General features: G+C 46.7%; 1 protein-coding gene across 3 annotated transcripts; it reads right to left on the reverse strand.

Moving 5' to 3' along the window:
• TINAGL1 (tubulointerstitial nephritis antigen like 1) lies at positions 1–27,452 on the reverse strand. Of its 3 annotated transcripts, none has more exons than XM_028739000.2 (12): positions 27,008–27,452; positions 23,286–23,621; positions 19,617–19,680; positions 17,207–17,299; positions 15,286–15,400; positions 13,279–13,402; positions 12,401–12,551; positions 10,987–11,176; positions 10,482–10,527; positions 5,175–5,298; positions 1,780–1,825; positions 1–733 (listed from the first exon to the last, which is right to left on the reverse strand). In XM_028739000.2, the coding sequence occupies exons 2-12, from the start codon at positions 23,587–23,589 to the stop codon at positions 590–592; spliced, it is 1,401 nt and encodes a 466-aa protein (XP_028594833.2). In that variant the 5' UTR covers positions 23,590–23,621; positions 27,008–27,452; the 3' UTR covers positions 1–589. The 3 variants fall into 3 exon arrangements, with proteins under 3 accessions (XP_028594833.2, XP_028594832.2, XP_077788052.1); XM_028738999.2 differs by lacking the exon at positions 27,008–27,452 and adding an exon at positions 24,715–24,830; XM_077931926.1 differs by lacking the exon at positions 27,008–27,452 and adding an exon at positions 23,917–23,941.

A 27,452-nucleotide genomic window follows, 5' to 3' on the forward strand; every position in this document is an offset into this window, starting at 1 on the left:
TTCCGAAATGGCTTCATTTTGAGGCACTGGTGAGGTGTACAAGAGATTACTGGATACCCACAGAAAATGAGATGCTGATTTGTCCTCCCACACAGTTCACTGTATGGCATTAGCCACTCTTCAGGCAAAATTGACAGGGTGTTCCTTATTTGCTTCTGATGTCTCTGTGGCACACTTTGGGCTTTGTGTGTAGGCTAACAAAGATGCAGAGGAGCAAGGGGGTGTCAGACAGAATAACTTTCCGTGGCCCCTTCTGACAAAACTTCCCCTTCTCCAGCTGTTTCTTGAGTTCTCAAGGAGCTTCCAAAGTTTCCAAGAAGGCCATCCAAAGCCTTTTAGACATGCCCAGGGCTTCAAGAACAGTCCTAGGCCTCACACAGTCTTGTGCAGACCCCAGAATGTGGTCAAGCATTGTTCTCTTCAGAGACAGACACAGTGGTGAAAAGGAGCTGTGTGGTATTCTTTGGCTGATCCAGATCTCGGATTTGATTTTGTTTTCTTTTTTTGGAGAAGAAAAAAGGTGTGGGCAGCAAAAGGAAGGAAGTTCTCCCTGGTGACCTGCTGATGCAAGGTATGCCTCCCAAGTTCCTCACTTCTTGTGGTGCATGTCTTCCATCCCGACCCGGCCCCAGACGCCTACCACAAAGGTTTCGATCTCACACTCATTGGCCCCACGGGCAATGCGGAAGTAGCCGTTCTCTCCCCAGTCCTTGCCCCATGAGTTGGCAGCAATCTGAAGCCAGAGACAGAAAATTGCCCAGAAGATAACATGAGCCATTAATGGTTTCTGACAAAACAGCTTTTCACATTTATACTGCGCCGTAGCATTCATACATAGCAATCTTGTTGCCATCCTTACAGCAAGCATGCAAGGCAGGTCAGTATTATCCCCATTATCTTGCACAGAGAAAAAGAGAAGCTCACCTAAGGCTGTCAAGTGAGTTCATGGCAGAGGCAAGTTTTAAACTGAGGATTCCTGCTTTGTAACACTATCTCATAGGGGCTTCGCTACACCAACTCTCACATTAAAACGAGGATGGGGGGCCTTTTCAGCCCAGTGGGTCACTGACAGGTGGAGGGGGCACCCACCTCAGGGGACCCTTTTTCCTTTGCAGCATGGCTTGATGCCACCCGCTACCAGCTGGTTGGTGGTGACTTCAAGCCCTGCTGGGATCGGCTACATTCCAGAGTTTCCAATCAGGTGACTGGCACTGTCTTCAAGCCTCATTTACAGCAGCGCTTACTTGCAGACAGCGGAGCAGGAGAGATCCGGAGAAATAGATGTCTAGGATAACGAATAATTATTAAAAGGTCCCATAGTGTGCTTTGAAGGTATATTTTGCAGCCACTTGCTGAAGTTAAAACAAATTTGGGTCTGGGTCAGTGTCTCGGTCGTCACCCCCACACTGAGGTTGCTCCCTGACACCCTGTTTAATGAGCATTCATCCTGATTTGTTTTGGGGGAGATTAGATGATGATGTGTCAAGGGAGTTTTATCACACACTTTCATTTCCCCATATTTTTCCTTATCGCGAGTCTGATTTCTTAGGGAAGCAGGTTTGTTTCGTAAGAGTTCCAAATCAGCTTTGAGCGCACAAGCTGAATTTGCCAGGATTTGACTGAATTCCACCTGAAAACAGTGACAGTCTGGAAATGTCCTGACTTGGGCACCCATGTATGCTACCTTGAGCTCTATGATGGAAGACCTTAAATGAAATACCTAAAATGAACAATACCTAAATTTGTGGCAATTCCTGGTTAAGAAACGGCAGCACTCACCCAGTATTTCTGATTTGACCCATCAGGCAGCTGTTCCTCTCCCCACCTGTGACACAGAATGAAAGAGGCAGCTTTGTTGAGTGGTCCTCCTTAACATGTGCTATGCAAAAGATTTCAGCCACACATTTGCACACCACCCAGGCATCTTCTGATGAAGGACAATTAACAAATATTAGGGGAACTGCTTGCAAAAAAAAATGTGTATATTTGGAGTAATTGGACCAAAACGCTGATGAATTTTCATGCAAATCTTAATACAGTAATAATAATATTACGTGGAAATGTGGCAAACATTTTTAAGACTGGAAAGATAAGAAACTAAAATGAAATTTGACTGATTCTTCGGTCCATACTTACAAATGAAACTGTGAGTGATAAATATTTTGCCACACTTTAACTAAAATATGATAAGGCCAAAAGGACCTGGGAAAAAATATATGCTTCAGAGGCAACATCCAGTGTTTGGGCCACTAGGCAGCCCTGTTTAGGGAAGTTTTTAATGTTTGATGTTTTATCATGTTTTTAATATTCTGTTGGGAGCTGCCCAGAGTGGCTGGGGAAACCCAGCCAAATGGGTGGGGTATAAATAATATATTATTATTATTATTATTATTATTATTATTATTATTATTATTATTATTATTATTATTATTATTATTATTCCCATCCCTTCTTTAACATGTCAGGAAGCTGTTTTATGACAGACTTGCTCAGTGGAATGCATTTCACAAAAAATGAAGCATTGTTGTTGCTTTGATTGCTAGGTTTTATCCAACCCCATCACATTCATCCTTCCGGTTTGAGAAGATCATAACAAGAGACCCTCTGGACTCCAGCATCCTGTTTTCCACGATGGGACAACCAGATGCCTCTAGGAATCCCACAAGTAGCACCTGGAGGGGAAAGCCTTCCTTGGAAGCTGCCCTATACCAAGTCAAACCATGGTCCATCTGGCTTAGGGCTCTCTGCACTGACTGGCAGCAGCTGTCTAAGGTTTCAGGTAGGGGGCATTCCTAGTCCTACCTGGCGATGTTGCTAGGGATTGAACTTGGGACCGTCTGCATACAAAGCAGATGCTCTACCATTCATTATTTCCCAGCATCTGGAGGTTACAGATAAATATAATGACTAGTAGCTGCTGGTGCATGAATCTGTCTAGTCCCCTAATAAAGCCATCAGAGTTAGTGGCAGTACTTCATATTGCCTGTCCGGGAGAGATGCCCAAAGTTCTTGGTCAGGTGTTAGCAAAGCAGGCTTGGTGTCCGACTGGAAGGGGTTTCCCATTTCATTCCTTACTGATTAGCTCAGAATCTGGTCTGTCATTTCCTTCTGCAAACAGCTTGAGAAGATAAGCCCAAGTGGAAAAGACAGCGTGATCTAGCTGGCTGGGAGCCCTCCTCTTGTTTCTCCTTAGCTTGCCCCCATAGTTCAGTGTTTTCCTTTGCCCTAAGCAGAGGCCTTTGCCCATCTCTGAGTGTTTTGATCTCAGTGTTGGAATGGGTAACTGTGGCAACATTCTGTGTACTTGCAGTCTGTGAGTCAGGTTAAAAAGACTCAAAGCATCGCCTGGTGCCAATGTTTTGTTTAGGTTTTTGCTGTATTCCCAGCTTGTTCCAATCCAGTGAGAATGCCTCGTCCCTCACACAGTATTATAAGTAGCATTATTATTATTAGCATTTCATCCACAGCAGCTTACAAGTGAGTAGACAATCCCTTCCATTCCCTTCGGGCTCTCAGTCTAAGGCACAGCCCTCAGCACCCTTCACAAACTACAGTTCCCAGAATCCTTTGGAGGGTGCAAAGCTACGACTGTTTAAAGTGATATAAAACTGCATAAAATGTATACTGCAGATGATGCATTACCGGTAGTTGTTTTAGCCATAACAGACTAAAAACACGCACAGCAGTCTCCCCATTTCATCTGCGAAACGTTGGAGAGTCTTTTGCATGCTGTGGAATAAGTCTCTGAAGCCGTTTCAGTCCTGGTGAAAGAGATCTCAGAGGGGGATCTGCTCCAGCTGTGCTCAGCTCTCCCAAAGAATGACTCTTTCACCCGGCTGGCGGCTGTTTGACGTCAGAGAGAAAAGTTCTCACTTTCCCCCAAAAGAGTGGCCTTATCTGGCAGTGACTTGTTCTCAAGAGCCTCTACTCTCCCCCTGCAGGGCCTCTCTTGTTAGTTTTCCTTCCTCATTCCTCAAGCAGTAGTGAGCTGGCATGGATCAAACTCCGCTGTCCAGTCAGTGCCCACCAAATGAGGGAAAGTGGAGAGGAAGCCACGAGGCACTGCAGAGAGGAAACATGTTGAACTCCCTATGGTGCCCACTATCAAACACACACAGAGAGAGAGAGAGAGAGAGAGAGGCAGGTAGAGTAAGCTCCAAAGAGTCACAAGGCCAGGCAGTCATCAGGGGTCCAAGAAGAGCCACAAAGAGGAAGGAGTAATATGAGGAAATTCTGCCCCCTCTTCTAGGTTAAAACAGTCTGTGGAGGATGTCCTCTGCAACTCTCCCCCCCCCCCCAAGCCAACCCTGGGAAAAGAGAAGAGGCCTTCAGGAGCACCTTTAAAAAACAAAAACAAACATTTTTCTTTTCCCAAAGGTCTCCTTTATTCCTTTTCCCAGCAAAACTGGTACCTTCTCCCAAATTCTGGGGCCAGGGCCAAGCTCACACACCTCTCCACCAAAACATACACAGGCCACGTTCATGCCATACATTTATAGCACCATGATAGCATTTTAACCAGTCATGCCTTCCCCACCCCAAAGGATTCTGGGAGCTGCAGCTTGTTATGGGTGCTGAGGTTGTTAAAGGTAAAGGGACCCCTGACCATTAGGTCCAGTCGTGGACGACTCTGGGGTTGCGGCGCTCATCTCACTTTACTGGCTGAGGGAGCCGGTACAGTCATGTGGCCAGCATGACTAAGCCACTTCTGGCGAACCAGAGCAGCGCACGGAAACACCATTTACCTTCCCGCTGGAGTGGTACCTATTTATCTACTTGCACTTTGACATGCTTTTGAACTGCTAGGTTGGCAGGAGCAGGGACCGAGCAAAGGGGGCTGACCCCGTCGTGGGGATTCAAACCGCCGACCTTCTGTCCAGCAAGCCCTAGGCTCTGTGGTTTAACCACAGTTATTAGGAGGCCCCTATTGCCCCCACAAAGCTACCATTCTCAGAGTGGTTCAACAGTCAATTGCTTTCATGCCCTGCTCTGAGGCTCTCAGAAGCTGCTGTCCACTGTTGAAAACAGAACGCTCGACTGAACCAGCTATTGGCATGATCCAGTAGGACATAACATGTGAGAATACCATGCGATTGGATATTCCTGTGATCAGTAGAAAGGCAGCCCCTGAACACCTCTCCACCAACATTACCCCTTCAAGCAATATCCCTCACCCAGTGACTTTGACAGAATGGGTGCCGTGCCGTCGGTACTGTTCTGGCTTCCCAGCTGCTACAGATGTGTGCCGATAAATGCCACTTCTATACATGAAGAAGTCTTCATGCACCTCCATGATGGCTGTACAAGAAGAGAAAGGAGATGAAGTAAGCAACAGGAAAAAGTCGACAGGCACAGTCCCTCCACCTCTGACGTCAACTTCACCACCAACCCTTTGGAGGCCTGTCTGCACTACAAACGTGTATCAGTTTTATAACTCTTGTGGCTTGCACATTCACACTTGCATATGTGCACCCCAAAGGATCCTGGTAATTGCAATCTGGCAGAGAATCCTTTGTTATACTCACAAAGCCAGAATTTCTTCAGAAGATGGAATAATTGTTAAGCAAGTTTGCTGTGTGAACACACCATTTAGATTTCTACGATAGGTAGACTCGCTGAATTTCCATCAAGAAGCAGGTGTGCATTTCTGCACTATGGATGATGGAGCTGATCATGGGGGCCAGAAAGGGTTGTGATTGGGCTTGCAGGGCTTGGAAGGCAGGAGGTAAAACTTGGGCTGGTGGTGGTGATACCCATTGCTAGTAGTCTGCAGGTTGTGTGTTTCCATTTTTGAAAGTCAGTGTGGCATTGTGAACAGAATGCTGTACTTGAATAGGAGGGAGCAAATTAAGATCAACTGACCCTAACACAGGGTTGTATCTAACTACGTTTTACTCAGAGCTGGTCCATTGTGATTAATAGGCCTAGCTTAGTCTTACTCATGTGCACCCCAAAGGATCCTGGTAATTGCAATCTGGCAGAGAATCCTTTGTTATACTCACTTTGTTATACTTACTTTGTTATACTTTGTTATACTCATTAAGATCAACTGACCCTAACACAGGGTTGTATCTAACTACGTTTTACTCAGAGCTGGTCCATTGTGATTAATAGGCCTAGCTTAGTCTTACTCATCCCCTTCATGGATCACTGCCTTGCCGTGGCGGAGGGGCTTGAAGAACTCAGAGAAGCTATGAACTACGCCGAGCAGGGCACACAAGATGAACAGGTCATAGTGGAGAGTTTCGACCAAACGTGATCCACCTGGAGGAGGAACCGGCAAGCCACTCCAGTATCCTTGCCAAGAAAACTCCATGGACAAAGACAACAGGCATATAAAAGTTATGACGCTGGAAGATGAGCCCCTCAGGTCGGAAGGCGTCCAACATGCTACTGGGGAAGAGCGGAGGGCAAGTACAAGTAGATCCAGAGCTGATGAAGCGGCTGGGCCAAAGCCGAAAGGACGCTCAGTTGTGGATATGCCTGGAAGCGAAAGGAAAGTCCAATGCTGTAAAGAAAAATATTGCATAGGAACCTGGAATGTAAGAACCACGAACCTGGGTAAGTTGGAGGTGGTCAAAAATGAGATGGCAAGAATAAATATTGACATCCTGGGCATCAGTGAACTAAAATGGACGGGAATGGGCGAATTCAGTTCGGATGACCATCACATCTACTACTGTGGGCAAGAAACCCGTAAAAGAAATGGAGTGGCCCTCATAGTCAACAAAAGAGTGGCGAAAGCTGTACTGGGATGCAATCTCAAAAATGATAGAATGATCTCGATACGAATCCAAGGCAGACCTTTTAACATCACAGTAATCCAAGTTTATGCACCAACTACTGGTGCTGAAGAAACTGAAATTGACCAATTCTATGAAGACTTACAACACCTTATAGAAGTGACACCAAAGAAGGATGTTCTTCTCATTATAGGGGACTGGAATGCTAAAGTAGGGAGGCAAGAGATAAAAGGAACAACTGGCAAGTTTGGCCTTGGAGATCAAAACGAAGCAGGGCAAAGGCTAATAGAGTTCTGTCAAGAGAACAAGCTGGTCATCACAAACACGCTTTTCCAACAACACAAGAGACAACTCTACACATGGACATCACCAGATGGGCAGCATCGAAATCAGATTGATTATATTCTCTGCAGCCAAAGATGGAGAAGCTCTATACAGTCAGCAAAAACAAGACCGGGAGCTGACTGTGGCTCAGATCATCAGCTTCTTATAGCAAAATTCAAGCTTAAACTGAAGAAAGTAGGAAAAACCACTGGGCCGCTAAGATACAATCTAAGTCAAATCCCTTATGAATACACAGTGGAAGTGAGGAACAGGTTTAAGGATTTAGATTTGGTGGACAGAGTGCCTGAAGAACTATGGATGGAGGCTCGTAACATTGTACAGGAGGCAGCAACGAAAACCATCCCAATGAAAAGGAAATGCAAGAAAGCAAAGTGGCTGTCCAACGAGGCCTTACAAATAGCGGAGGAGAGAAGGCAAGCAAAATGCGAGGGAGATAGTGAAAGATACAGGAAATTGAATGCAGATTTCCAAAGAATAGCAAGGAGAGACAAGAAGGCCTTCTTAAACGAATAATGCAAACAAATAGAGGAAAACAACAGAATGGGAAGAACCAGAGATCTGTTCAAGAAAATTGGAGATATGAAAGGAACATTTCGTACAAAGATTACCATAATAAAGGACAAAAGTGGTAAGGACCTAACAGAAGCAGAAGACATCAAGAAGAGGTGGCAAGAATACACAGAAGAATTATACCAGAAAGATATGGATGTCTCGTACACCCCAGGTAGTGTGGTTGCTGACCTTGAGCCAGACATCCTGGAGAGTGAAGTCAAATGGGCCTTAGAAAGCACTGCAAATAACAAGGCCAATGGAAGTGATGGTATTCCAGCTGAACTATTTAAAATTTTAAAAGATGATGCTGTTAAGGTGCTACACTCAATATGCCAGCAAATTTGGAAAACTCAGCAGTGGCCAGAAGATTGGAGAAGATCAGTCTACATCCCAGTCCCAAAGAAGGGTAGTGCCAAAGAATGCTCCAACTACCGCACAATTGCACTCATTTCACACGCTAGCAAGGTTATGCTTAAAATTCTACAAGGAAGGCTTAAGCAGTATGTGGATCGAGAACTCCCAGAAGTGCAAGCTGGATTTAGAAGAGGCAGAGGAACCAGAGACCAAATTGCAAACATGCGCTGGATTATGGAGAAAGCTAGAGAGTTCCAGAAAGACATCTACTTCTGCTTCATTGACTATGCAAAAGCCTTTGACTGTGTCGACCACAGCAAACTATGGCAAGTTCTTAAAGAAATGGGAGTGCCTGATCACCTCATCTGTCTCCTGAGAAATCTCTATGTGGGACAAGAAGCTACAGTTAGAACTGGATATGGAACAACTGATTGGTTCAAAATTGGGAAAGGAGTACGACAAGGCTGTATTTTGTCTCCCTGCTTATTTAATTTATATGCAGAATACATCATGCGAAAGGCTGGGCTGGATGAATCCCAAGCTGGAATTAAGATTGCCGGAAGAAATATCAACAACCTCAGATATGCAGATGACACAACCTTGATGGCAGAAAGTGAGGAGGAATTAAAGAACCTGTTAATGAGGGTGAAAGAGGAGAGCGCAAAATATGGTCTGAAGCTCAACATCATAAAAACGAAGATCATGGCCACTGGTCCCATCACCTCCTGGCAAATAGAAGGGGAAGAAATGGAGGCAGTGAGAGATTTTACTTTCTTGGGCTCCATGATCACTGCAGATGGTGACAGCAGCCACGAAATTAAAAGACGCCTCCTTCTTGGGAGAAGGGCAATGACAGGCCTAGACAGCATCTTGAGAAGTAGAGACGTCACCTTGCCAACAAAGGTCCGTATAGTTAAAGCCATGGTTTTCCCAGTAGTGATGTATGGAAGTGAGAGCTGGACCATCAAGAAGGCTGATCGCCGAAGAATTGATGCTTTTGAATTATGGTGCTGGAGAAGACTCTTGAGAGTCCCATGGACTGCAAGAAGATCAAACGCATCCATTCTTAAGGAAATCAGCCCTGAGTGCTCACTGGAAGGACAGATCGTGAAGCTGAGGCTCCAGTACTTTGGCCACCTCATGAGAAGAGAAGACTCCCTGGAGAAGACACTGATGCTGGGAAAGATGGAGGGCACAAGGAGAAGGGGGCGACAGAGGACGAGATGGTTGGATAGTGTTTTCGAGGTTACCAGCATGAGTCTGACCAAACTGCGGGAAGTAGTGGAGGACAGAGGTGCCTGGCGTGCTCTGGTCCATGGGGTCACGAAGAGTCGGACACGACTAAACGACTAAACAACAACAACAACAGTCTTACTCATTCATTTTTATGGGTCTACTCTGAGTAGGACTAGTACTGGCTACAAATCTTGTTCATCTATCATCATCATACTACTACTACTACTACTACTACTACTACTACTACTACTACTATACTTTTGAGATTTAGACCACTGGAATTAATCTATTTTTCTTTCTTTCCACCTGTCAAACTTTTGAACAGCTTTGTGGTGCTGAACGTCCAGTGTGCTCTGCTTTAGAAGACAAGGACGTGGCTTTCATAATATCTAGCTCCAGACACAAATTAAGCCCTCCACCCCCACCTACCCAATGGCAAAACTGTTTGTATGTAGTGTTATATGTTTATCAGCACAACCCTTCCATGATTGCTGGTGCTGGTGAAATGGAGCAAACACTTTCTGTGTGTTCAAAGAACATGTGAAAGGATTACACAGGCTGCCCCCTTCCTTGCTGATGCACCCAAGAATGCCCCCCTCCAACTACGTATGTGAATGGAGCATCTCCATGCAAGGGGGGTGGGTCATGACTGGACCTCTGATCATAGAGTCTCTTCCCACATGTGATGAATGCACCGGTGGCGGAGGGACACACAATTCCCTATTAATGCATGTGGGTTTTCTTCTGTCTTACATCACTGTCTCAGAAATCTCAGTCATAGATGTCTGTGAACCATTGAAAGCCAGAGTCCAACTCCCTCGAGCTTAATCATTGATAATTTCCTAACGGAGGGTCTGTCTCGATTGTGCCTATCCTAAAGATCACAAACCAACTTCTACTGGGTTCTCTGAGGGTTACAGGAGCAGTGCAGGTTGCTGTGACAGAGGCATATTTTTTTGTACAAAATATGAAAAGACAACATTTTTGGGAGCTGGCTCCCTGTTCTCATCATTGTGTCTTCCATACTGGGCACCACAGTGCTGTAAATAATCGTTTCTACACCAGGCTGGCAGTGGGGATAAGGCTGCCAAGTCTATGCCCTCTTCCTGGCCAGGACATAGAACTGGAGCGAATTGGACCTCTAAGGTTCTAAATGCTCAGGTAGACTGTTCTTCCTCAAAGTGCTTTGTGGAAAAGCTCTGTAGCTACAAACCTCTCAGGTTTTTTTCCTGGGGGAGACCCATAGCTCACCTTGCACTGGTCCATTTTCCATCAACTCCTTCATGATCTCTTTCTCCTGCAAGCAGACAGAAGAGTAGCAAGGCGTTTTACAAACATATCATAAACAGCTTTAAAAACCCTATAGAAAGAAGGATACTTTGTAAAATTTCCTCCCAATATTCTCCACCATTTTTGATGGCTGATCCCGCTGACAGCACCCCAGAAGGATGCATAGGCTAGGACTTGGTGGAAGATGCAAAAGGTGGTCAGGCTGCCAGCATAGTTGATGCTGAAGCTTCACCTTGCAGCAGGAAAATACTGCTTTGTGACAAAAGAAAGAAAATCTGCTACTGCAACTTTTAAGGGTGATCCCCACCACAAATAATGTCCTGGGACCCTGCCTGCCCCCACCACAAATATAGATGTGCCCACCAATAGGACAGAGGATTTAAAGTGGCCATTTGCACACAGCTCTAGCTTGAAAACCCTGCCCAGAACGATCAGCTGTGCTCAGCCCATGCTCTACAGCACTCACGTTGGAGGAGAGGCGATACGCAGGGGTGGACTGGAAGATCTCATTGGAGTCCGTCCATGGGTTGGGGCAGCGTGCCGTGGCTTGTCTCTTGCCCCGGCCTGTGGAGCGGCTATGCATCATGCAAGGGGTTGCAGGCGGGGTGCTGTCTTTTTCCTGGCTGGTGAAAGGGTAGCATTCGTCCGTCACCACTCTGGAAGACCGAATGTGGGGGAGAGGGAAAGGAGAAAAGTATGAGATTTTGTAGGTAACTGAACGGCTTATATGGAGACTTGCTCACTACCAAGGATGATGTTAAGAACATGCTCTGTATGTACCTTTAAAAAAAACAACTATTGGGACAGCATGAGCAGGGAGGTGATTATTTAACCCTTCCCTCCTATAGAAATGGAAGGGGGAAGGGATTCACACACATACCCAATCAGGAACACAGTATGTGTGTGTGTGTGGGGGGCAGTTTAAAAACATCTTCCTCATGTGTCATGGTCCTGATCTTCCACCCCTTGCCCCCCCAAAAGCTGCAGTTATTTATAGATTTTTTTTAAGATACAAGCAATGCTAATCCACATGCCTAATGTTGTTCAGTTTTAAGTCTTTACATGCAACTCCTTCAAGACCCTTCCATTCCCCCCTTCCTCCCCCCCACCTTCCATCCCTTGCTAGTTGTGTTGATACTTTTCCCAGCCTTCTAGCCTTCCAAGCCATCAAAGGCTAATAGCCCCAGCCCTCCAGCCCTATAACAATGCCGGACCAGTATTGCCTAGCAGTTTTCAAGACACATGACAAGGAGAGTAATGGAGGCTGATCTTCTGCAAAAAACAATATGTACATAGGAAGTTGCCTTATTCAGAGTCAGGCCACAGGTCCATCTAGCTCATAAGACAGTAATATGCCAAGGAACTGTTCTACCATTGAACTTTGTTTCTTCCCCATGACTGCTCCTGCGTACATTTTTTTTTTGGGGGGGGGGGATTCCTATTCCATGCAAGCTGGTGGTGAAACACCCCATGCAGACTCATTGTGCAGCAGATGTAAACTCCCCCAGAATCTTCTGCAATGCACTGGGCTTCCATGGTAGATATATGTAGGGGTGGAAAGTCTGAACGTCACAGTTCTCTAATTCAACAGCCTGCTGTAAAATGACAATGCCTGAACATTTGAGTTTAAGTCAAATTCAGCATATGATCCCTTTGTTCTTTCTACCTTCGTGGACTCACGGCTGAGGCAAAACTGGGGGCCTGCCAGAATCTGGGAGATCCAAAAGGGTTCTGGAAAGCCTCCAGTGCTACACTAGGCCATGCCACATGCGCACAGAGACCTTTCTGTCCTGTGCAGGTTGACAACTTCATCAACTTTCATTGCTACACCAGGTTCCATTTCTGAATGTGACGAAGTGGACTTTTCTGCACAAACTCACCCTCTCCTGCGCAGGAACCACCAGGCCCCATCAATTCGGCCCCCGCTACAGCCTTGCTGGTTGCGAGTGTTGCAGGAGAGGAGGTTCTGGGGCGATAAGGCGGGAGTCATGTGTCCCATGGAGTGGATGGAGATCCTGTCCGAGGCTACCGCTGGTGAGAAGACACATGTGGTTAGAAGTCTGGAGAGCTAGTAATGAGGATGAAGCCAGTTTCTTGAATCACAGGAGCATTAGCATGGTGCTACAGTAGCATGCAGTTGATGCAGCTCTCCTATTTGGATTTTCAAAGCATAAGGAATCTCCAGATTTAGGGAGGAGAAAGTGAGGGGCAGGAGTAGTAGGAAGAGAATGCCGGATGGACGAGGGGGAGGCACCAGAGGTTCACAATCTGCATTAAGATGAGGTATGGCTGGCCCCTCTATGTGTGAGAAACAGCTTGTACAGGGAAGTCTAGGGCGTTGCTTGAAAGACGTGCGCCTCCCTATGAGTGATGCCCTCTCAAGAACTACTGTTCCCAGAGTCCCTTAGCACATGTACAATGGGAGGAAGAGGCAACAGAGTGTCACAGCAGGAGGGTGGGACAAGCACTGCGATAATAATCAGGGACACGGACATGCCAGGGATGTTGGAAAGGAGCCAGTACTGCGATTAAGATTTACAGGCCTCTGAAGATGTGTGAGTCAATGGATGAGGCCCATTCCCAGAGCACCTAGAAGAACTGGCAGTAGATTGCCAGGTACAGAAAACATCTGAATGGGAACAGGTTAGCCTAGCCTATCCCACCCCGAAGTAGAGCATCAGGAAGGTAGCAGAAGACATGTCCTCTCCCTGCTCCACCATTGTTATGGCACATTCTTTCCACCTGTGAGGTGAGGTACCTGCAGTAGAAAAGGCCCAGGATCCAGCACAGTTGCCCTGGTCCAGCGGCTCGTGGATCATTCCTGCCCACTTCTCAGCAGCATTGAAATGGGACGGCAGCAACTCATTGGCATCCATATTCATCTACAGAGAGAGGGGAAAGCAGGAGAAGGAAGTCACTAGAAAGCAGGGAAACGTACCCAGGATTCACAGCGGAAACAGCAACAGGCTCGCCTCGGTTGCTGCTTCAAGATACTCACTGAGGCAAAATTGTTGGTTCTCTTGCTCCAATTTAGAGCTAAAGAAGAGGTTTTCGGGGGGAAAGTAGCAGGGCAAAGGCAAAGCTGCCCAGACCCGTGCACAGACAGCATGGGACAAGCGGGAAAGCTCTTGAACCCCATGCTTTCTAGGACAGGTGGACTAAGCAGAACAAGCCCTGAGAGTCAAGAAACCAGAATACAAGCCATGTAAACCTTCCTGCCCTTTCCTGCATCTTCCTCTTCCAGCTTACATAACCTTGAGAGTTCTCACGTTGCTCAGTCACAAAGCAACAAGAGCAAGAGCAAAAATTGCTCAGGCTTGGAATCATGTCCTGTTGTTCTGTTGACGGACAGCTTGTGCTTGTAGCCCAACAGACAAGGTCTCGTCGCTTCCCTTGCTGGAAAAGCGGGGCCTTCAGTCCAGCCTGGCCTCTTCCCTTTCCTTGTTCTAAAAAGAGAGCAGAGATCTGGGGGCCACCCTGGCTTGATTCCTCTGACATTTCAGCTGGCTTTCTTTGCTCTGGTGTTTGCTTTAGGGGAGCAGATTACGTCAGGGATAATGCACTGCTGAATCAGCAGCCTCTGCTGATGTCCTGAGGGGCTGCAGTGGCCTTCCCAGGAGTGGGAAAGAACAACACAGCAAGAAAAAGAAAGGACATGTGTCCCCTCCCCCTGAAACCACCCTCATCCCCGGGACTGAAATTGCTGAAGCAGCTGAGTTTGTTTGCAAACATCTCCAGGGCCCCTGAAGTCTCTGGATTGTTTTGTAGATTGTATGATTAATGGTGAACTTGTAATGTTCTATTATGTTCTATTGTGTTAGTGTTATTTGTTGTTTGTAAACTGGTTTGGGATTCATTTGAATGAAAAGCAACATAGAAATACAATAAATCAAATCAAACCCTTCTCTTAGCAAAGTCACATATCTCCCCTCTTTTCCCCACAATAAAAGTGTAAGTAACCTCCCTCTTATATTGTTGTAGATTGTAAGCAGGGCTTTTTTTCAGCTGGAACTCACCAGAACTCAGTTCTGGCACCTCTCAGGTGGGCACCATTGACCTTATAAGTGAACAAGGGAGGCGTTCATGGTGAGTTCCGGCACCTCTTTTCCTAGAGAAATGGCACTGATTGTAAGCCTTCCTGATTTAGAGCTCAGCATTCCAGGCCATCCTCATTACTGCCACTGTAAGGACTGGATTCCTGACTAGATGGGCTTTTGGCCTGATCCAGTAGACACTCCATATTTTCTCTCCCCTCCCCTTTTTTTAATTACAGTGGTACCTTGGGTTACATACGCTTCAGGTTACATACGCTTCAGGTTACAGACTCTGCTAACCCAGAAATAGTACCTCGGGTTAAGAACTTTGCTTCAGGATGAGAACAGAAATGCTCCAGCGGCGCAGCGGCAGCAGGAGGCCCCATTAGCTAAAGTGGTGTTTTAGGTTAAGAACAGTTTCAGGTTAAGAACGGACGTCCGGAACGAATTAAGTACTTAACCTGAGTTACCACTGTACTGTCAACAGGTAACAAAAACAGGCTTGAAACTGACCTCTCAGAAGTCAGAGGGGTAACTGGGTGAGAGTTTCAGAGCTCTCAGAGCTATGTGCCTGAAATCTGTCCCTTCTGACACAACTGGGAAAATTATGCACATGTTCTTTTGTATTTAATTTTCCTGTAATCAGAAGTGCAGAGGAAGAAAACTCCCAATCTTTGGAATGAAGAAGCTCAGAACGAGCCTTTCTGGATCATCCACCAAGTGAGACTTACATGGAGTTCATTCATGTTCATGACAGCCGTGGGGGGTTTGATGGTGCCAAGGCGATACTGGATGCCCTCCTCTAGCGTCATGCCCCAGAACTGGCTGTAGTTGGAGGCTCTCCAGCTAAAGGAAGATGGAAGAGACTCTGTTGATAAGATGAACCTTTGCTCAGGGAGACCCTGAGAGATCCATTAGAGAGGGTGCCAGCATTCAGAACTAACCAGCTACCTTGGTAAGAAAACACCACCAGTTCATAGTTCTTGGATATATGACAAGCCAGCTCCCTTTCCTCTTGGCATTCTTCCTTGACTCGGAACTGGCATGCAATTTAAAGGGAGACTCTGCCTGCCCAGGGAGAGTGAGAACCCCCTAATTCGCAAAGAAACTAATTGATTGCTGTGGTGTTTTGAAGAACTGGAATGTAATATAAAATAGTGATGATCAGTTCTAATTCTGAACATGGTGTCCCTGTGCCAACAGAACTGGAGTCAAACAGGACCATTGGAGTCAAACAGGACCACTGAGAAACAAAATGGAGGCATTGGTATGCTCAGCTGAAAACTGAGGTATGCAGCTTTCTGAACACTACTGTGCCATTACATAATGGGCATATAAGCACCACTTTATGTCAGATATATACTGACCACCACATGTATCTTATAAGTTTCCAGCTTCTACCCAGAGCAGACAACAAAAAACCACTGTCTGCACTCTGCCATCAAGCTCTGTGATACAACCACATCTGTTTTAACCCAGTGGGTAAAGACTCACAACTGGAATTCCTTATTAGACTACAAACACTTGGAGATTTTATTGCAATCAAGCTGTATATAAATGTTGCTAAATAAATCAGTACAGTACACACACACACACCACAAAGTGAAAATGCAGATCAGCAAAGCCAGACAGGTACCCAGAAAGGACTTATTATACAACAGGCCTAGATAACACAGCTTGCTGTTACTTGTAGTTCCCAGCTAAATCCACTCCAAGGAGCTACAGCCCATCCTGGACAAGGGTACCTCCCTCTCACTGGCCTTGGGTGGTAGGTCTTACTTAGAGACACATCCTCAAGCTAGCACATCTCCTCACCAAGAATAATAGGCCACAGACACAAACACAGGGACCAGATCTTGCAACAGACACAGGTTCCAATCCTGTCTCTACAGCTCCTCAGGCAATACTACTACAGATCCTAATAATGGCAGCCAGAATGTCAAGGGAACACAGACCAGCTCATCTTATACAATGACAGTCTCTTGTTTGCCAGTGATGCCTTTCTGCATCCTACATAAGACCAACAGAACGACCTCTGTGCAAAAAGCATAAACGGACATAAACTTGACACTTGAAATAGCAATTTTTTAAATAAAAAAAACCCCAACAACTGTAGGGGAGCGTTTCAGTGTACTTGGACACTCTGCCATGAACCCTGTTCTTGAACAAAGGAACTTCAAAAGAAAACTGAAGCATGAAACCAATGAATCACAAGTTTTCTAGAGGTACCATTTTTCAAGAGGTTCAAGTCTACTAGCTGCCTTAAATCAGGATAATGGGTTGACTCTTCAGGTGAGCTTGGGGGACAATACCCATGAGGGTTCTAGCTTGGGTTCCACAGACCCCTGGGCACTCACCTAAGGTGCAGTATCAGGAACTTGTTCCAGGTCCTCAGCTAGTGCTACAACATCTCCAGATCCAGCCAACCTATCCTTTTATGACACTGAGGTCAAGGCTGGAGCAATGGCAGCTTTTTCTTTAGGCTTATTCCTTCCTGCCCACAGCTTTGACAAAAAGCCACAAAATGGTGGATATGTGGCTCCACTCCTCATCATTGCTACACTTCCCTCGGAATGGAGACCACCAACTTTTGTTGGACCCCTCCTCCCTAGCAGCCTGCTTGATTCATCAAGTTGAGGTTCTTCTTCTTACCCATAATTCCCTCTGTTGATGGCATCTATCATATCCCCATTGATGAGGCAAGCGTGGTTTTCACAGGACCATCGCCCATTTCCTTCACAAGTGCTGAGAAGAGAAGACATGGGAAACGTTAGATATATGAAGCTATGGAAGGGTGGTAAGCTAGTAGCCAAAGGGAGATACTTCCAGAAGTCTAGATCCAGCAGTGGCCTGCGAGGTGGTGTGGAGCCACCCTCCTGACACCAGCTTTGCTGACACTGACCTGAATGCAGTGAGCTTGGGCAGAATGATGATGCCATAGGGGCTGTGCAGACCCACTGGCAGAGCCAATCCAACACACTCCCTCTGGTGTGCCCAGGCAACTTCAACCTCGCCGCCAACCTGCTTTACACCAGAGGTTGCCAGTGCATTGTGTGAAGGTGCATAGCACCCACCAAGGTCTTCCCTGGCAGACCACCTTGCAGCTTAAACTGAGCAACTCAGGAATGAGCAGTACAGAATTCTTCAAGTTTGTTACAAAGGACTCTGCACCTTGTGGAACCAGGTGCAGATCACCTGAGGATCAAATTTATAACTGTACAAAGGAGATAGGTGATGAGCCAGGGCGGACCACAGCACAGATATAACCAAGGCAGTTCTGACTTCCATAGGAACCTAGGAAGCTGCCTTAAACTAAGTCAGAACATCTAGCTCAGTGTTGCCTACACTGATTGGCAGTGACTCTCCAGGGTTTAAGATAGAGGATATTCTCAGCCCTGCCTGGAGACACCAGGGATTGAATCTGGGACACTTTGCAGGCAAAGTAGATGCTCTACCATTTAACTACAGCCTTGACTTCTACCTTCCCTCACAAGACTTTCCCCCCATCATCTTGGCCCTCTTTGCTGCCACCTTTGAAGGTGCTCCAGCGTGTCTACATCCAAATTCAAAGTGCAGAATCTACAAAAAGACACAGAGCTCCAAGTGAGATCTGACTAGTGCTAAGAGCTTTATTTACTCATTGGAACAGGCTCCTTTATTAAAGAAAGCTTGAGATTCTGAGGATGCTGGAAGCAGAAGGGCTGTAGCTCGGTGGCAGGACATCTGCTTTGCATGCAGAATGTCCCAGGTTAAATCCCCAGGATCTGCAGGTGGAGCTGGGGGAGACCACTCTGAAATCCTGGAAAGCCACTGTTAGACAGTTGAGTTGGATGGACACAATGGTCTGACTTGATATAAGGCACCAAAAACCTGTGTGTGTGTGCGTGCGCACGCGCGCTCTTAGACCAAGCTCCCCCTGCACATGGTCTATGGCCAGGCCTTCTGCAAGCACATTGCTAGCACAAGGTGCCCTAATCCTTTTCACGAAGCCTTCAGGAAACACGGTGGCCTTGCTGACGAGGAGCCAATTCCAACATTAGCTATGCTTCATAGAACGCTTGGCATTTTCTCTCGGCCAAAAGGCACTTTAAAAAGCAACAACAATCCTTTCCCCCACCCCCTTCCCCATCCTGAAGGCAGAAAAGGTTTTGTCCTTTTACGGACCTGCCTGGCAGCAACACTCTCCCCTTAGAGTCTGCATCCTGCCAGGGCCTGCTGAGCAGTTAACTGGAGCTCAGTCGGGACTCTCTGTTTAACCCTCATCTTCCCTTTGCCTTACGGACCACAAGGAAAACTTTGTTGCTGGATCTGGTCAAAGGCGCATCGAGTCCAGCACCATGTTCTCAATGCCATGGTGAACATAAGAACAAAAGGAAAAAAGAGTCTGCTAGATCAGGCCAGTGGCCCATCTAGTTCAGGATCCTATTCTTGGAGCGGCCAACAAGATGCCCATGGGAAGCCTAGAAACAGGACCTGAGCACAATTCTGACTCCCAGCAACTGGTGTTCAGAAGCATTACTGCCTCCAACCATGCAGACAGAGTCTAATAGCCACTAATAGCTTTCTCCTCCATGAATTTGTCTAATTCTCTTTTAAAGCCATCCTAGTTAGTGGCTATCACTGTCTCCTGGGGGAGTGAGTTACATAGCTTAACCATGCTCTGTGTGTATTGTGTTTACACTAAATAATAATAATAATAATAATAATAATAATAATAATAATAATAATAATAATAATAATTGTTGTTTTATTTGCATCAGGCCCTTCTGACTGTGTTGCCCCAGCCACTCTGGGTGGCTTCCAACAAATACAAAAGCATAATCAAGCATCTTCATTCTTCCAGCTTATTTCAACGCATTTCCCTGTCACTTTCCTAACTGCAAAAGTCCATGCAAGTTTCTAAAGCAGATTTTTTGTGGTGAGGATTTGTTAAGCAGTGCAAACTAAAAGCTCTAGCATGTGCTCAGATTCCTTCTGCCAAATGCTGACGGCCTGAAGGGAACCTTTGGCAGCGAGACTTTGACTGAAAAAAATGCTTCTGTGATCAAAGAGCCCAACTTACCAGAAGTTGCAGTTATCTCTGTAGGTTGAGCCTGTTGGGAACTTGTGTCCGTTACGGATGCAGGCTGGAAAAAAGGGAACAAGGAGAAAACTGGGATGGGAAACTGAGTGCCTATGGATCCATATAGATAGCAAGAAGGCTTACATTTTGGTAGAGGGGCTCAACCGCCCAATATCAGGATTCAGTGCAGTATTCTGTACAACTGTTTACTGCTGTGGATGCTGGGAAAGCAATATTTAGTTAGGCTGATTGCTTGTACTAAAAGCCCACATGTCATGCTTATATTGCATTATATTTATTGTACACTTGTATTTGAATTTATCATACTTTATTGTATTTTTCTTTTCTATTTTTTCCATCACTTTGGGGGCATTTGGGCCAAAAAGCAGTATGTATGTATGTATGTATGTATGTATGTATGTATGTGTACAGACACACACACACACACACACACACACACAGACACACCAGCCATAATCAATAGGAACCAGCAGTGGGGGAGAGACTCCTGATTGCTGGGAATCTCTCTCCAGCTTTTGGAATACAACCCCCAGCAGAGTTTGGGAAGGCAAGACTCTGCTCCAGCTAGTGGGAGGGGCAGCAGAGAAATGGTTTGGGAACCAGTTGCGCAGTTTCAAACCAGCTAAAATCAGATAGAGAAGAAAGAAAAAGAGCTGAGAGCACTGCTTGGGTGTAGCTGCTGGTGTTTATGGGCATCTATTAACCCCTGCCATGCTCTGATTGTATACTGTAAGCACATCAAATATTACAAAAGACATCATTCAGCCTTCAGGGCTTTATCATCTGAGCTAAACCCTGTAGCACATTTCTTGTAATTTCTCACTAAAATATTGTAAGGCATGCTGGGGGAACCAACACACTGATGTAGCCTGGTTTAATTACGTACCACTCCCTGGTTCTGAAGCAACAATAACTTACTGTTTAGAAGCTCCTCTTCCTCCATAAATGTACATGGAAAGTATGGGATAAATTCTACCCTTTTAACCTTTCCAGAGTACAAAAGGCTGGTTGAAGCTCGCAGAGGTTGAACTGTATAAAATCTCACTGTGTTCAGTAGAGTTCGCACTCCTGCGCTGAGGGTTTGGATCGAGAGCTCAGGGTCAAAGTTTGATTAATGCAAGGCTGAAGCATGTTTCAAATGCCATTTTCCAAGTCGGGCTTGGAAAATGTGAAGGGAGGGGCAAACCCTAGCTCTTAAGAAGACAGGAAGAGCCTGCTAGTGGCCCATTGAAGTCCATAATGTACAGAAATTTCCTAGTTGTGTAGGGAGGGGCAAGAGAAGGTTTCAGGCATGTAATTCTGCTCCGTGAGCTCTGAAACTCCTGTGCAGTTACCCCTCTGCCTTCTGAGAAGTCAGTTTCAAGAAGATATGTGTTACCTGTTGGCAGTAATGTACAGAAACATAAGAATATACAAAGAGCCCTGCTGGACCAGGCCAAGGACCTCTTCTCACAGTTGCCAATCAGATGCCTACAGGGAGCCTGCAAGTAGGACCTGAGGACAGCAGCACCTCACTGCGCCTGCAGCTTCCAGAAACTGGTATTCAGAGGCATGCTGCCTCTGACAGTGGAGGTGGAACAATGTGAATGTGATAATGCATGATCTTGTGGCAGTAACAGAAGGTGGTGTTCCTGACCAGCTTGCAAATCAGGAAGCCTCCTTTGAGAAGGTTGTCTGTGCCATGAACTCAGCAGCATCCCCAATGCCCTGGAGAATGGCTAGCTCTCAGTGTAGGCAGTACTGTACTAGAGGGGTCAATGACATCTGGTTTGCAAATCATTTATTATTATATTATTCACTTTAGGGAGAGCTGGGGATGTCCCTGGTCTATAACCCTGACAGCCATTGCCAGTCAGTGAGGATGAGGCTGAGCTAGATGGACCAATGATCTGGCTCAGCATTAGGTTGCCTCCTACGTCTCAGGATAAGGTACCTCCCAATGTGAAAAATAGCAATAAACATGACAATTTATCTGAGTATGCCCAAAGTGCCTTTTTTCCCACCACGGGGGGAGGGAGGGTGAAATAGTCCATGCACACCAAAACCTGAGAGTGTGGAATTGGTTTCCCAGCTAGGGTTTAGCACTGCTCTTTTTAGAAATTAACTGCTTGGGGTGGGGAGAAAATTTAGCCCAAAATGAAAATTTCTATTTCCCCTTTGGATTCAGCTTTGATGGGGTTAAACGTCTTATTTCAGAGGGAAGCCAGAGCCCTGAGGGAAGCTGAAGGCATTCCCCACCACCAGCCCTTCTATGAGACGCTCAAAAGAAAGGCGCCTATTGTTTTTAAGCAAGGATGGAAGGGGAAATCACATTTTCCTTAAAGGGGGTCAAGGGGATTTTGCAGCTGCTGCGGAAGTATCCCTACTGGGACTCTGGGGACTGTGATTGTGCCAAGGGCATATTTGCATGACACATCTAGTAGAGGCAGATTTAAGGACCCTAACACTGTCGTCTTCAGCATGTGGAGTGGGGGGAATGGGAGAATCCCAATAATAATAAATATCCACACATTTAATCATAAGGTTGGTCTTTCTCAGATCAATCCAACTGCCCAGTGTAACATTACAACAACAGCATCCTAATTATTTTATCTGTAAGCCTCCTTGTGTCCCAGTCTGGGGAAAAGGTAGGGTGATGATCATGATGATGATCATGATGATTTGGCCCCAACATTGGGCACTCCAAAATGCACTGCTTCTTCTCTGGCTATCTTCTCCAATGTGGTGGTACTGGCAGAGCCTGAAGGGAGCTATGGACCAAAATATCTGGAGGGCATTTGGTTGATGAATGTGGCTTATCCCCTTCCAGGAATTTGTCTCTAATTCCATATTAAAGTCACCCAAAGTAAAAAAGTCATTACTACATCTTGTGGCAGTGAGTTCCGCAAATTAAATGCAGGTTGCAAGAAGTGCTGCTTTCTATGCCGGCTTCCACAACAGACATTTACCATAGAATTGTTGTTCTTTCTTCATCATTTTTTTACAAGGCATCTACACGATGTCATTATCAAAGCACTGCCAGCCTGTGTTTCCCCTGTGCTCTGTTTTCTGCAGCATTTTTTTCAGACTGCAGGAAATCCAGTTTGGGTAGGAAGGATCAGAAGAGTAGCACAAACTCAGCCTGTCTCATCTACAACTACTGGGCATGGTTTGGATGCGTTTAGTGATGAACTGGGCAGCAGAGTCTATCGCCATGCCCCTAAACTTTGGCACACCTCCAATAGGCACCATTCTATCCATGTGCTTATTTCTTTAAGCAATCTTGGGTAGTGCTAGGAACCAACAGCCTGCCTGCTGCGACTTTCCTTCTGATCTGTTTCTACAATCTATAGTATTAACACAGAGGAAGAGAAAACGAAAACACACACAAATGCAACCATTCATAATTGTCCAGCACACACAGCCACTTATGCCCACAGACCCTTATCTGACCCAGTCACAAACACCTATCTGAAAACATCTAACCTTCTAAACAACTTTTCTCAACCCTGTGCCCTCCAGGTGACTTGGACCATCAGCACCCCAAGCAGTGTGAACAAAGTCTGCAAAGCAGCCCACATCTGTACCCCCCTCCTCTCCCCTCAGACTCACCTCCATTGTTATATATATCTACCCACCGATCAGGCAATCCACCTGCAAGTAACCTACCTTTCTGAACAGCAAATGGAGGTTCGATGCCCAAACAGTACTCCCAGAAATCGGGGCAGCAGTCAGAGACAGTGCGGTTGCAGAAGAGGTCGCAGTAGCAGATGGTGTCCAGGTATGGCACTGTGCAGCCATCATCCCTCCCAGGGCAGCAAGCACTACGGCGTTCGCAGTAAGAGCCTCCTGCATCCCGGATCCCCCGTTCATGCAATCCTGGGGCCAGCTCTCTCCGCGTACGAGATGCCCGGAGAGCAAGGTCCTCTTCTGCCAACAGCACTATGGCCAAAAGAGTCCAGAAGGCCATCATTCTTCTGTTTGATCTTCTGGGATCTGCAGGTCCTGGAGAACAATGAAAAGATGGAGAATCACACAGAGGAATCGATCTCCCTTTTACACTATGTGGAGCTTGGTTGGATACATACCAACTTATGCACCCCGTAAAATGATGCTCAAAGTGATTTACAATACAAAACAAAAACACAACGTAAAAAATTAAAGTGACCTGTTCAGTGCAATAACATCAAGGACAATACTTCCCCCCAGCAGAACAGAGTTTCCGGAACTCTGACCCAAATCCTCCAAAAGAGCACCCCAAAGTGTAGTCGCAATTGTGCCCCTGAAGGCAGACACTCACAGCAGGCACCAGCAGCCCTTCCCATTGATGGTCTCCCTTGGGTTGCTCTGCACCCTGCCTGGCCTGACAGTCAATCCCCTCCATGAAACATGCAGGAATGTGCAGGGAGCAATTTTGCAGGGGAGGGCGGGCAGTGTTCAACATTCAAATGTTTTGCCCCAATAGGATCCTCCACTTCAGCTGGCAGCTTGAGAGAAGAAATCCCACGGGTCTCGCCAGCATGCTCTGGGCTTCCCTCGCTGGAAGATGGTGTTCAGCTTGACCTTCAGGTATCCAGGAGCACAGGGCTGGCTCAGCCAGAGTACAGTAATCGTGTCTCTTACATCCTCTGATATATCTGTCCCAGCCATTTTCCCTGAGCCCAGGCTTTCCAAGCCAGGAATGTAACTCGGGACATTTTCCTGTTTACGCTGCCTTCAGGATGGAAAAAGAAAGCAAAAGGGTACAGCCTTGAACTCATGAACTGAGCAGCTGAAAGCAGCCGATCAAATGAGGAGGGGAGAGCACTGGGCGTTCTTCCAGGCTGATTTTTACTGCAGGAAAGAGGCACCTCATTTTTGCACCATCCTCAAAACATGATGCCAGCCTGAATTCCACCACCCCCCACCTCCAATTTAATTCAGATTTAATGAATTTCTGGGGGTAATCTGATAAGGGTATTTTTTTCCCCTCAAGATACCTGTTGCCAATGATACATTTGGAATATGAAGCTAGAACTCCAAAGGAACTGTTTCTGAACTGTGATTGAAGTTCAAAGTTTCTCAAAAAAGAAATTTGAGGAAGGATGAGCCCCCTCACCTCTCATGTTAGAAAGACTGGGTGCTGGTGTCTGCTGTGCTCCCTAGCCCCAGAAGAGGAAGACGGCCTCTGCCCCGTTCTTATTCCTTCTCTGGCATCTCCCCTGTGTCCTCCCATCTCATGGCCACCTGGGAGTAAGAAGGCACCTTCTATGATCTCAGACTTCAGCAATGCAATAAGTTTTCTACTCTCAGCAGCAGCCATCTCAAGAGGAGGGCGGCTCAAGGTCAGAAGGCAAGGAAGGAATCTGGGCCTCTCCCCCCACCCCACACCTCTGCCTTGCTCTTCCAGATGCTAGGAAGTAGTGGGGCGTCATTTTGATTAACTGTCGCCTTCTGACCTCAGTCGGCAAAGTCCACGGAAACACACAGTGCGGCTCATCAATCTGAGGAGGTGGAGCGTTCAAGAACGGCTCTCATCTCGTGCAAGGCAGGGAATCTGGGCTTGCGCCTGTTGGTGTGCGGCTTATCTCCCTTTGAACTGTGGTGTTTGTTATGTGACTGTACAACTATGGAGGTTTTCCAGCCCAGAGCCGGCGGCATTTCAAATGGAAGAGGATTTTTTTTTAATTGAGTTTTGTTTTGTTTTGTTTTTTTTGTTTTAGTGGTGATGGGAAAAGATCTCCAAAAGACATAACTGCAAAACAGGAGAACTTTGTGCCCACTTTACAAGAGCACAGTTTACACAGTACACATTAACACAATCTGCAACAGTTCCAGTCAATTCCACATCCCTCCTAGTGACACGGGATGAGTGGCACCCACACCCTAGTTCCCCACCCCAAACACAAACATTAGCAGCATGTTCTGAATTTCACAGACAGTTATTAAATATAACCTTTCCTGGTGCACCTTTATTTAAACACATTGCTGATAAGGGAGTCCACACAAACACTCGGGACTGGGGGCCTTCCCTGGCAATTGGAACACCCGCCCCCTGTTCAGACAAAACTCTTCTTCACTTAACTAAACACAGGAAGGAGAAAGAACACTTATATGTTCAAGGCCCCCCCCCCCAAAATACCCTTTCATTGGGGACTTCTTAAATTACATCAATTAGAATAGAACTAGAATAGAATAATTAGGGTTTCTTAAACCAGAATCCCACCCTTTATTTTGTGATGCACCAGCCTCCCCTTTCCTTCCCCAGATGCCTTGGATGTGTGGGAGGCTTGCGCGGGGGGGGGGGGGGGTAGAGAGAATATGTAGTAAAAAAAATTCCTTCTCACTTAGCAAGTTCTTTATATGGGTCTTTTAAGAGATCTCCAGGATATCTGTCTAACTCGTTGCATTTTTATCCCACGCTTCTTCCCAAAAAAGCTCAAGTGGTGAACATAGCTCTCTTCAGCTTTAATCCTTACAACAATCCTGTGAGGTAGGCTAGGTTGGGCCCAAAGCCAACCAGTGATCTTTGTGGCTGGACAAGGATTTGAACCCAGCTCTCCTCAGTCTGACACGAACCATGACAGCACCCTGGTTTTCTTGATCCACAGACTTCTGCACCCTGACCGTTGTTTAGGAAGCTTTTAGATGACAGAACCCAAGGTGGCATGCCTGTGGTTCCAAGGTGGTCAGCCACCGAGGCATTGACTAGACCCAGAGCTGCTTAGCTGCAGCAGATGCCTTTAGACTGTACCCTGGACCTTGATCCCAGGGATGGGCAACCTGATGCCCTCCAGATGTTGTTGCACTCTGATCTGGAACCTTGATATAAGTATGCTTAGCATTTTCCTTTGTAGCTTCAATTATATTATGATTGCCTAACAATGGACCACTCGATTGTTGCTCTCACCTGTGCATGTAAGCATGGTTTTAGTAAGTTGGCAACCCTTGTAAGCAGAAGCACCAAGGCCAACTTGTGCATTTGGCAACCTAGCAAATCAAGGACATTGATGCACATGATACATTCACATATAATACTTTTTTAAAAAAAAATGCACCAATCCTCTTTATCCCATTCTATCCTGCATCCCCCCCCCCCCAATTTTTCTGTGATAGAACTTTCGGGTGGTCAGTCAGATATGATGGGAGTTGGAGTCTGGAGGGCCACGAAGGAACATAGACCAAATCACACCTTTGTCCACCTAGCTCAGTATTGCACACACTGGCTGGCAGCTCTCTTCAAACAGGGGACATCCCCAGCCCTGTGTGGAGATGCTGCGCGGTTGCGGTTGAACCCAAGACCTTCTGCATGCAAAGCAGATGCTCTCCCCACGGAGTTACAGCCCTGCACCCCACACGTTTCCCCTTCCCTGCCCTACTCCACGTTTCACACCTGGCCGTGTAACACTTACCCCACCAGCTTCCCAGCCTGAGGTCCAAACCTGGAAACGAGGTTCAGAGGAGCCTCAACAAGAGAACAGCCTCGCCTTCCTGCCCCGGTGATGCTCAGGCTCTGGCCAAGTTGGATCGCTTTTCACCCGGAGAGGAGCAGCCGAAGGGAAGGGCGGCGGCATACCAGAGAGGCTGATCTCCTGAAGAATCAGTCGCGCAGGAGAAGGCGCGGGCTTCGTGGACCTGAAGGGGGTGTGAGCAGCAGCTCTGGCGCTCGCAGGCAGGCAGGCAGGCAGCCGTTGCTCCTCGCCGAGGAAAAGTCCCTGGCAGGGGCGGCAGGAGCGGGCGGACGTCTCTCTCGCACTGCTGACCGGAGATTCAAGCGCCTCTTATGTACGCTTCCCAGCCCACCGGCTTCCTCGATCCAGTCCCGGCAACCAAGCCTGCCGCCTGCCTCTCCGGCCC

Source organism: Podarcis muralis, chromosome 7 (assembly GCF_964188315.1).
Source record: "Podarcis muralis chromosome 7, rPodMur119.hap1.1, whole genome shotgun sequence".
Classification (NCBI taxonomy): Eukaryota; Metazoa; Chordata; class Lepidosauria; order Squamata; family Lacertidae; genus Podarcis; species Podarcis muralis.